At 53.5% G+C, this 12,511-nt stretch overlaps 1 protein-coding gene across 1 annotated transcript in view; it reads left to right on the top strand.

Moving 5' to 3' along the window:
• LOC147660929 (NXPE family member 4-like) overlaps positions 1-12,511 on the top strand; it is a 244,618-nt gene that overhangs the window by 101,300 nt on the left and 130,807 nt on the right. Inside the window, exon 2 of the mRNA XM_086951418.1 lies at positions 275-1,068. Within this exon, the coding sequence (XP_086807544.1) occupies positions 275-1,068 (794 nt within the window). The remainder of the gene's footprint in view (positions 1-274; positions 1,069-12,511) is intronic.

The raw sequence follows: 12,511 nt of genomic DNA, 5'->3' as shown, positions 1-12,511 counted from the left end.
TCATGATGTAAGAGTAACTACCACCACTGCACCTTCATGATGTAAGAATAACTACCACCACTTCGCCTTCATGATGTAAGAGTGACTACCACAACTGCACCTTCATGGTGTAAGAGTCTCAGGCTTGTAATGTATTGTACAAAACAGAAATTGTTATGTTGAAACGATCTCCGCCTTCAATCCAACTCTGCCTCCAAACAGTTTAACTACTCGTGAGAGGTCTTTGAATACATTTTCTGTAATAATTTGTTGTGCATGTTTCTTTTGTTTTCAGTTTCTCACATTAGGACACTTTTGCCAAAGCAATTCAATCCCAGCTACCTTATCAACAAATTTGCAAGATGACTTGGGAATCAACAGGGAGGTCATGTTGACGAACCCTCTGAAAGACATCCTAGAGGGAGCAAACCTCACCCAGATGAACGGTCGAGCAGATGAAACTGAGCAACAAGTCAGAAAGATCCTAAGTGAAGTAGATAAGCTCATACCCAAAGTTACATTCACTCACCTGGACAGTACAACGTGCACTGAAAAGAGCAAGGTGTCCATCCTAAGCCCCAGAGAGAGATACTGCATCGGCGACGAGGTGACGGTACAGCTCGACATGTACGACTACTTGGGCAACAGGAAGAAATATGGAGGTGACATGCTGCGAGCAAGAATCTACTCACCGGATCTCATGGCAGGAGCTTCTGGGAGGATCACAGACTTACACAACGGAACGTATCATGTTCATTTTACCTTATTCTGGGCAGGAAAAGTGAAAACTTCCCTCTTTCTGATCCACCCAAGTGAAGCTGTGGCAACTCTGTGGAGGGCAAGAAATACTGGCTTTAAGTATGTAGCTCACAAGGTGAAATTTATCAATGCAACACATAGTATTGAAGCCAAGTGTGCCTATGACTTGGACACTGAAGAGGAAGTATGCAACATCATGGAGAACAGGGATGAGTATCCATTCTACTGCATCAAGCCGGCTCACATGCCGTGCGCCACCATAACGCAGATGACAAGCTACTTCACACACGAGTCCTACTTCACTGACCTGGAACGGCCACTCTTCGACAGGTAGGTCCATAAATGATCATCCTATACTGTGCTGAAGAAACAGCCCTAATAGTTGTAGCATTTCTGTGGGTCCTACCTCACCACCACTGAGTGTCTATTCTTCAACATAAAAGTTCTCTATATAGAACTTCCACTTAATTTAAGAATCCTTTGTTATAGCTGTAACATACCATGGACCATTCCTGACTATCTGTATGGGGTCTCCTTAGACAGGTTGGTTCTCCCAGGTACGGTCTTAACTCTTTGACCTTGCCTTGGACACTCTCAGGTACAGTCTAAACTCTTTGATCTTGCCTTGGACACTCTGGGGAGATTGTGGTGGCTTTGGATCGGTACAGGGGAGGCGGACTCTCTGGGTTCTGCCGGTGAGGAAGGAAGTGATCCAGTCCAGGGTTTTGCCTCAAATCCTTGTGTCATGGAGGCATGTGCACAGGGTGTGGTGGAAGACGGTGTCGAAAGCGGCCGAGAGGGCCAGGAGGATGAGGGCTAACGTTTCACTGAATAGACGATTTGCAGAGTCAGGAGCGGTGTAGGGCTGTGAGAGCTTGATTAAGAGTGATGGCAACGCCTCATCCTGCCTGTCTTTTGTTTGTGGTCCAGGTGTTGTGTTGTGTATCCTGCAGAGGATGTCTCGGCCTAACACACTCATGTCTGTGATGAAAGTTACCTACCCATCATGAGTCATGGAGTACCAAGTGTGGTCACTGAAAACAAGCGGTAGTATCCGTTGCATGGGTTGGGGTCAGCGGTGAGATGGCTAGGTTGCCATGGACGCTAGTACAATCAAAATAGCTGGACCCTAAGGGCTAAGGGCATATATCAGTCTGTCAGTACCCCTGACACTCCTCAACCTTCTCCGACAGAGTCTATATCTACACATAAGAAAATCACTAGCATTCTCATACACACACTGTACGAAATCGGGTTACTGGTTGAGGAGGCTAAGACCCTACTCAAGCTGCAGTCACAATTCCTGCCAGGGTGAAACGCAAGTAAACCCCGAATTAACCTGTGCTCACCTCTCTGATTTCTTGGCACTAAAGCAGTTAGGTTTAACTTAGAGACACTGTGTAAAGTATTTATGCAGCTTTCAAACAGAAATAAAGTGAAAACACACCAATTTAGAAAAATAGAGTAAAATGTAATCAATTATTTGACAACAAAACAACAAAAAGCCAATTACTAGAGCCGGTGTTATGCAATGTTAAAGATTTAGTTAAACAAAGTGCTTAAACTCACAAAGTGCCAACGGTGGCAATCTGGCCAAGCCGAATCAGAACGTAGTCACAAATTCAGGCTGAACTTAATGGAGTGCGGGCCGGATTCAGAGCCTCATTTTCAAGATTTTGGCGCATGACAGAGCAGCAAGCCTTTCTGCTGCACTGCTGTGGGTCACAATAAAGGCCCAGGATTGCACTGTATCTACAAGGTATGGTGTGTTCCTGTCTTTCTCCCCTGTGATGCTGCACAAACAGCAGCTCTGCGCCAGCGCAGACAAACTTGCATCATTTTGCAAGGGCGCCTGTGCTGAGGGTTGATTGTTTCTGTGCAGGAAGGGACACATTTCTATGCAAAAACAATAATTAAATGTTTTTTTGTCTTTCCATGCATACTGCAGAATGGAGCACTCATAGAAAAAGTAAAAAAAGCGTGGAGAAATAAAAGTATTTCTCTTCGTGATGCCTCGCTACGCCTTCCCTGGGGAGGGGAGGATTCAGACGCATTCCCTGGTTTACAAAATGTTGTAAATCTGGTAGTGTCATGTTTCATGGTGTTGCTGGAGAACACCCACAGCAACACCCAGGGAACACCCACAGCAACACCCAGGGAACACCCACAGCAACACCCATGGAACACCCACAGCAACACCCAGGGAGCACCCACAGCAACACCCATGGAACACCCACAGCAACACCCAGGGAGCACCCACAGCAACACCCAGGGAACACCCACAGCAACCCCCATGGAACACCCACAGCAACACCCAGGGAACACCCACAGCAACACCCAGGGAGCACCCACAGCAACACCCATGGAACACCCACAGCAACACCCAGGGAACACCCACAGCAACACCCAGGGAACACCCACAGCAACACCCATGGAACACCCACAGCAACGAGCATGGAACACCCACAGCAACACCCAGGGAACACCCACAGCAACGCCCAGGGAACACCCACAGCAACACCCATGGAACACCCACAGCAACACCCAGGGAGCACCCACAGCAACACCCATGGAACACCCACAGCAACACCCAGGGAACACCCACAGCAACACCCAGGGAACACCCACAGCAACCCCCATGGAACACCCACCGCAACACCCAGGGAACACCCACAGCAACACCCAGGGAGCACCCACAGCAACACCCATGGAACACCCACAGCAACACCCAGGGAACACCCACAGCAACACCCAGGGAACACCCACAGCAACACCCATGGAACACCCACAGCAACACCCAGGGAACACCCACAGCAATGCCCAGGGAACACCCACAGCAACACCCAGGGAGCACCCACAGCAACACGCATGGAACACCAACAGCAACACCCAGGGAACACCCACAGCAACACCCAGGGAACACCCACAGCAACGAGCATGGAACACCCACAGCAACACCCAGGGAACACCCACAGCAACGCCCAGGGAACACCCACAGCAACACCCAGGGAACACCCACAGCAACGCCCAGGGAACACCCACAGCAACACCCATGGAACACCCACACCCACAGCAACGCCCAGGGAACACCCACAGCAAGACCCATGGAACACCCACAGCAACACCCAGGGAACACCCACAGCAACACCCAGGTAACACCCTCAGCAACACCCAGGGAACACCCACAGCAACACCCAGGGACCACCCACAGCAACACCCATGGAACACCCACAGCAACACCCAGGGAGCACCCACAGCAACACCCAGGGAGCACCCACAGCAACACCCAGGGAGCACCCACAGCAACACCCAGGGAGCACCCACAGCAACACCCAGGGAACACCCACAGCAACACCCAGGGAACACCCACAGCAACACCCATGGAACACCCACAGCAACACCCAGGGAACACCTACAGCAACACCCATGGAACACCCACAGCAACACCCAAGGAACACCCACAGCAACACCCCTGAAACACCCAAGCAACACCCAGGGAACACCCACAGCAACACCCAGGGAACACCCACAGCAACACCCATGGAACACCCACAGCAAAACCCAGGGAACACCCTCAGCAACACCCAGGGAACACCCACAGCAACACCCATGGAACACACAAGCAACACCCAGGGAACACCCACAGCAACACCCAGGGAACACTCACAGCAACACCCAGGGAACACCCACAGCAACACCCAGGTAACACCCACAGCAACACCCAGGGAACACCTACAGCAACACCCAGGGAACACCTACAGCAACACCCATGAAACATCCACAGCAACACCCAGGTAACACCCACAGCAACGCCCAGGAAACACCCACAGCAACCCCCAAGGAACACCCACAGCAACACCCAGGGAACACCTACAGCAACACCCAGGGAACACCCACAGCAACGCCCAGGGAACACCCACAGCAAGACCCATGGAACACCCACAGCAACACCCAGGGAACACCCACAGCAACACCCAGGGAACACCACAGCAACACCCATGGAACACCCACAGCAACGCCCAGGGAACACCCACAGCAACACCCATGGAACACCCACAGCAACACCCAGGGAACACCACAGCAACACCCATGGAACACCCACAGCAACGCCCATGGAACACCCACAGCAACACCCAGGGAACACCCACAGCAACGCCCAGGGAACACCCACAGCAACACCCAGGGAACACCCACAGCAACGCCCAGGGAACACCCACAGCAACACCCATGGAACACCCACAGCAACGCCCAGGGAACACCCACAGCAAGACCCATGGAACACCCACAGCAACACCCAGGGAACACCCACAGCAACACCCAGGGAACACCCACAGCAACACCCATGGAACACCTACAGCAACACCCAGGGGACACCTACAGCAACACCCAGGGAACACCCAGAGCAACGCCCAGGGAACACCCACAGCAACACCCATGGAACACCTACAGCAACACCTAGGGAACACCCACAGCAACACCCAGGGAACACCTACAGCAACACCCAGGGAACACCTACAGCAACACCCATGGAACACCCACAGCAACACCCAGGGAACACCCACAGCAACGCCCAGGGAACACCCACAGCAACTCCCAAGGAACACCCAAGCAACACCCAGGGAATACCCACAGCAACACCCAGGGAACACCCACAGCAACGCCCAGGGAACACCCACAGCAACACCAAGGGAACACCCACAGCAACACCCAGGGAACACCCACAGCAACACCCAGGGAACACCTACAGCAACACCCAGGGAACACCCACAGCAACACCCAGGGAACACCCACAGCAACACCCATGGAACACACACAGCAACACCCATGGAACACCTACAGCAACACCCAGGGAACACCTACAGCAACACCCATGAAACATCCACAGCAACACCCAGGGAACACCCACAGCAACGCCCAGGGAACACCCACAGCAACCCCCAAGGAACACCCACAGCAACACCCAGGGAACACCTACAGCAACACCCAGGGAACACCTACAGCAACACCCATGGAACACCCACAGCAACGCCCAGGGAACACCCACAGCAAGACCCATGGAACACCCACAGCAACACCCAGGGAACACCCACAGCAACACCCAGGGAACACCACAGCAACACCCATGGAACACCCACAGCAACGGCCAGGGAACACCCACAGCAACACCCATGGAACACCCACAGCAACACCCAGGGAACACCACAGCAACACCCATGGAACACCCACAGCAACGCCCAGGGAACACCCACAGCAAGACCCATGGAACACCCACAGCAACACCCAGGGAACACCCACAGCAACACCCAGGGAACACCACAGCAACGCCCAGGGAACACCCACAGCAACACCCAGGGAACACCCACAGCAACACCCAGGGAACACCCACAGCAACGCCCAGGGAACACCCACAGCAACCCCCAAGGAACACCCAAGCAACACCCAGGGAACACCCACAGCAACACCCAGGGAACACCCACAGCAACACCCAGGGAACACCACAGCAACACCCATGGAACACCCACAGCAACGCCCAGGGAACACCCACAGCAACACCCAGGGAACACCCACAGCAACACCCAGGGAACACCCACAGCAACGCCCAGGGAACACCCACAGCAACCCCCAAGGAACACCCAAGCAACACCCAGGGAACACCCACAGCAACACCCAGGGAATACCCACAGCAACCCCCAAGGAACACCCACAGCAACACCCAGGGAACACCTACAGCAACACCCAGGGAACACCCACAGCAACACCCAGGGAACACCTACAGCAACACCCAGGGAACACCTACAGCAACACCCAGGGAACACCCACAGCAACGCCCAGGGAACACCCACAGCAACGCCCAGGGAACACCCACAGCAACCCCCAGGCAACACCCACAGCAACCCCCATGGAACACCCAAGCAACACCCAGGGAACACCCACAGCAACACCCAGGGAACACCCAAGCAACACCCAGGGAACACCCACAGCAACACCCATGGAACACCCACAGCAACGCCCAGGGAACACCCACAGCAAGACCCATGGAACACCCACAGCAACACCCAGGGAACACCCACAGCAACGCCCAGGGAACACCCACAGCAACACCCAGGGAACACCCACAGCAACACCCAGGGAACACCCACAGCAACGCCCAGGGAACACCCACAGCAACCCCCAAGGAACACCCAAGCAACACCCAGGGAACACCCACAGCAACACCCAGGGAACACCCACAGCAACACCCAGGGAACACCACAGCAACACCCATGGAACACCCACAGCAACGCCCAGGGAACACCCACAGCAACACCCAGGGAACACCCACAGCAACACCCAGGGAACACCCACAGCAACGCCCAGGGAACACCCACAGCAACCCCCAAGGAACACCCAAGCAACACCCAGGGAACACCCACAGCAACACCCAGGGAATACCCACAGCAACCCCCAAGGAACACCCACAGCAACACCCAGGGAACACCTACAGCAACACCCAGGGAACACCCACAGCAACACCCAGGGAACACCTACAGCAACACCCAGGGAACACCTACAGCAACACCCAGGGAACACCCACAGCAACGCCCAGGGAACACCCACAGCAACGCCCAGGCAACACCCACAGCAACCCCCATGGAACACCCAAGCAACACCCAGGGAACACCCACAGCAACACCCAGGGAACACCCAAGCAACACCCAGGGAACACCCACAGCAACACCCATGGAACACCCACAGCAACGCCCAGGGAACACCCACAGCAAGACCCATGGAACACCCACAGCAACACCCAGGGAACACCCACAGCAACACCCAGGGAACACCACAGCAACACCCATGGAACACCCACAGCAACGCCCAGGGAACACCCAAGCAACACCCAGGGAACACCCACAGCAACACCCAGGGAATACCCACAGCAACCCCCAAGGAACACCCACAGCAACACCCAGGGAACACCCACAGCAACACCCAGGGAACACCCACAGCAACGCCCAGGGAACACCCACAGCAACCCCCAAGGAACACCCAAGCAACACCCAGGGAACACCCACAGCAACACCCAGGGAATACCTACAGCAACACCCAGGGAACACCTACAGCAACACCCATGGAACACCCACAGCAACAACCAGGGAACACCTACAGCAACACCCATGGAACACCCACAGCAGCACCCAGGGAACACCCACAGCAGCACTTAGGGAACACCCACAGCAACACCCATGGAACACCTACAGCAACACCCAGGGAACACCTACAGCAACACCCATGAAACATCCACAGCAACACCCAGGGAACACCCACAGCAACGCCCAGGGAACACCCACAGCAACCCCCAAGGAACACCCACAGCAACACCCAGGGAACACCTACAGCAACACCCAGGGAACACCTACAGCAACACCCATGGAACATGCACAGCAACACCCAGGGAACACCCACAGCAACGCCCAGGGAACACCCACAGCAACCCCCAGGGAACACCCACAGCAACGCCGAGGGAACACCCACAGAAACCCCCAAGGAACACCCACAGCAACACCCAGGGAACACCTACAGCAACACCCAGGGAACACCCACAGCAACACCCATGGAACACCCACAGCAACACCCAGGGAACACCCACAGCAACGCCCAGGAAACACCCACAGCAACACCCAGGGAACACCTACAGCAACGCCCAGGGAACACCCACAGCAACCCCCAAGGAACACCCACAGCAACACCCAGGGAACACCTACAGCAACACCCAGGGAACACCCACAGCAACACCCAGGGAACACCTACAGCAACACCCATGAAACATCCACAGCAACACCCATGGAACACCCACAGCAACGCCCAGGGAAGACCCACAGCAACCCCCAAGGAACACCCACAGCAACACCCAGGGAACACCTACAGCAACACCCAGGGAACACCCACAGCAACACCCAGGGAACACCTACAGCAACACCCAGGGAACACCCACAGCAACACCCAGGGAACACCCACAGCAACGCCCAGGGAACACCCACAGCAACACCCAGGGAACACCACAGCAACACCCATGGAACACCCACAGCAACGCCCAGGGAACACCCAAGCAACACCCAGGGAACACCCACAGCAACACCCAGGGAATACCCACAGCAACCCCCAAGGAACACCCACAGCAACACCCAGGGAACACCCACAGCAACACCCAGGGAACACCCACAGCAACGCCCAGGGAACACCCACAGCAACCCCCAAGGAACACCCAAGCAACACCCAGGGAACACCCACAGCAACACCCAGGGAATACCTACAGCAACACCCAGGGAACACCTACAGCAACACCCATGGAACACCCACAGCAACAACCAGGGAACACCTACAGCAACACCCATGGAACACCCACAGCAGCACCCAGGGAACACCCACAGCAACCCCCAAGGAACACCCACAGCAACACCCAGGGAACACCTACAGCAACACCCAGGGAACACCCACAGCAACACCCAGGGAACACCTACAGCAACACCCATGAAACATCCACAGCAACACCCATGGAACACCCACAGCAACGCCCAGGGAAGACCCACAGCAACCCCCAAGGAACACCCACAGCAACACCCAGGGAACACCTACAGCAACACCCAGGGAACACCCACAGCAACACCCAGGGAACACCTACAGCAACACCCAGGGAACACCCACAGCAACACCCAGGGAACACCCACAGCAACGCCCAGGGAACACCCACAGCAACACCCAGGGAACACCACAGCAACACCCATGGAACACCCACAGCAACGCCCAGGGAACTGAGGAAATATAATTTTTGATCGAGTAGTGTTCCCCAGCGAGTACCCCACCGTCTCCATGTACCAGCTTACAGTGCATGTTATTTCCCTCCTGTGCCAGCTACGAAGACGCAAATACATTTGCGTCCATCTTTAACTTGTCCTCTTTCAGATCCGCCATGAACGGATTGAATATTCAGTTCCTATATATGTCGTGCCACCGTCTTTTTGTGGTACACTTTACACGTTTTTCAGCTCTGGCGAAGTAGGCCCAGAATATGCCATTGAGCCTTTTTCGAGTTCTCTCCTGCTTTCTGTCTCCGAGGGCCTCAGCCCAGGCTACCTCTGTACCAGTGGCCCCCACCTTACTCCTTGCGCGGCTCCGGCGCATAGCCTAACCTCTGCCTGCCAAGACCGTCTTCAACCTTCGAATTATCTGCTCCACTCCTCGAAAACACATTCCTGTCTCGTAGCTCAAGTAAACATCCTCCCAGCTGCAGGAGCAGAGGGCCCGGTTCTTCTGTCTCCGTGCAAGTAATTCATAGACTCCGTTGCCATGGTAGGCCCATGCCCCCTCACCCTGCATGCCAACACGTAGACGCATACATGCAGACAGTATAGAGTAGTCTCCGTCCGAGAGACCTTTTCCCTTCCAGACACTACTGTTCCTTAAACATACGATACCAGATACGATTTGGTATTAGGTTGATCTGACATCCCAGACTTATGTCTACACTTATGTCTACACTTGTAGTGCTAAATGTCAAGTCCTTTCACCTTCTGGTTATACGTCAGACACACGTCAAGCTGCTGCGCGCGCATCTTTGCCATGTATTTCTGCTGACATTGCAAGTTTCTCTTATGTATCCACCCATTTTGTGACCTCATGATCAATGACGTTTCTAGTGTACGCCTTCATGCACGCCTATTATACCGCCTTTTTAATGACGTTTAATGACGTTTCCATGTTTTATCTCTATTTTTCCAGTTGTTACGCCTACTATATGCTCATACATTGTAATGCATTGACTATATATATGTGTTTCTGTAAACAATATGTTGTCTGTCTTCCCTTCCTGAACCCTGTGTGGTGATGGAATGGTTATGCCACCTTGGCTCGAGCCAATAACCCAATTCCTTTTACAGGAATAAAACCCTTTTGAGTTTACCTCAATATCCCGGATTTTGCCTCTTATTTTTCTGAGTTATTCTTATTGATTATTGATAGCAAATTAAGTATAGGTAATCGATTTTACCACAGTTCTGGCGCCCGAACAGGGACCCCTCCCCCACCCCACCCGCCGGCGGTGCGTTGCAGGCCTAGCTCCCTGCCACAGCCGGACGGACAACTACGCGTACCCGCAGGATTTCCTGTATCTCCCTCAGGCCAACGGAGGTGACTGAGGCTGCGATCGACACCCAGACGAGGCGGTGAGGCGTGCGGAGGATCCCAACCCGAGCCTAGCTGAGAGAGCAAGATCCGAGGTATACCGAGGCCCGCCAGGTTCCGAAGTTCCGAAGTTCCGAGTCCGAATCCAGTCCGTGTCGAGTCCAGTCCAGAGTTTCCGAGGCCTTCTGTTTCCGTGCTTCCTGGTGAGTACCGTTGCTAGGGACGCATCCTGACGTGCGCATTAGTTTGTGCCGGTCAAGACAGGTTCGGGTGCACGAGCCTGGTCTGCACTGTTTAGCAGTGTATCTGTACTGTATAGCAGTATATCTAGTTTGCACCTGTATAAGGTGTATCCGTGCCGTTTAGCGGTACATCCTGTTGTCACTGTTATCTATTAATGTGGTTCGTTTTTGAAATGTTTTAATGTGCCATTCAGATGTCGTGGTATGAGTGAATGTTCGATTGTCATTGTTGTGCTTAGACGTGTCTTATGTATAGTGTGTTCATATCTGAGTAAGAATCAAGTAGCCAGATTTCAGAATGCCGTTGTTCTCTAAACTAAGACAAATAAAAACCCGTAAGGGGGTTCTAGAAGAAGCTGTTCCCATTCCACCTAGGGACACTCCAGGGTACTTTATGTACCATAAACATGGCCTAGATGCCGTTTTATTTCTCGACTTATGGGTAGACTACACTAAAGAATTGTCAGAGAATCAGAGATGGCCCGCTGCAGGGACATGGGATGCAGATTGCATCATGAGAGTAGAAGAAGCATTATGACCCCATAATACCCCATTGCCTGCGCCCTTGCCTGCTCCAGTGCCTGCGCCTAACGGTCAGAACCCTTATGCTCTTCCTCCCCCACAAGCTACTCCTCCCCAGAATCCTCCTCCTGCTTCCCTTGATACAGATCTGACTAACCCTTTCGGAGCCGGTGCCTCAGGAGGTGCGTCCGGAGGGGCAGGTTACCAGACTCCGCCACCGAACCAGCGCCTGAGTCTTAGAGAAATAGCGCAACAGCGTACACCTAGAACAGATATTACATTTTATGGAGATCGTCTTGCAGATTGTAGATATGATCCTGTACCTGGTAAAAAGAATGATGTAGACATGTTACTTGCATCAGTACGTTTACGACGAGTCACGAACTTCCTAATGTCACTACCTGAAATGACAGAACATATGGACCGAATATATAAGTTTGTGCAGACAGGAGTAGGGCCTGAAAGCATTAAAGAGGCCATGGATCATCAGAAAGTGGATACTAAAGCCAAGTTATTACGGTTTCTTATAAACTGTTTTATTCGAGAAGCAGATAGGCCGGGTGCGAACCCGGAAGATTTGAAAGCACTCCACAAGTGGGGCCGACATATAGCCGATGGACAGCATGACAAAGAAGCTAGTATAGAGAACATGTACCGAAGAATCAGAACTTCAATAACTAAGATGCACGAGAAAAGACAGGCTGCACCAGAAACAGATGCAGATAAACAAGAATCCTCAGAGGAGGAGGCAGAGGAAGAACCAGAGACACCAGTACAAGTACAGGCACCAGTCAGAGATAGGGTCGCGTATGTAGGTAAAGGAAGACCGTTTAAAAGTCCAGTGCGTCTAG

The sequence above is a fragment of the Lissotriton vulgaris genome, unplaced genomic scaffold, assembly GCF_964263255.1.
Source record: "Lissotriton vulgaris unplaced genomic scaffold, aLisVul1.2 SCAFFOLD_874, whole genome shotgun sequence".
Taxonomy (NCBI): Eukaryota; Metazoa; Chordata; class Amphibia; order Caudata; family Salamandridae; genus Lissotriton; species Lissotriton vulgaris.
This window is presented reverse-complemented; position numbering and strand designations above follow the sequence as displayed.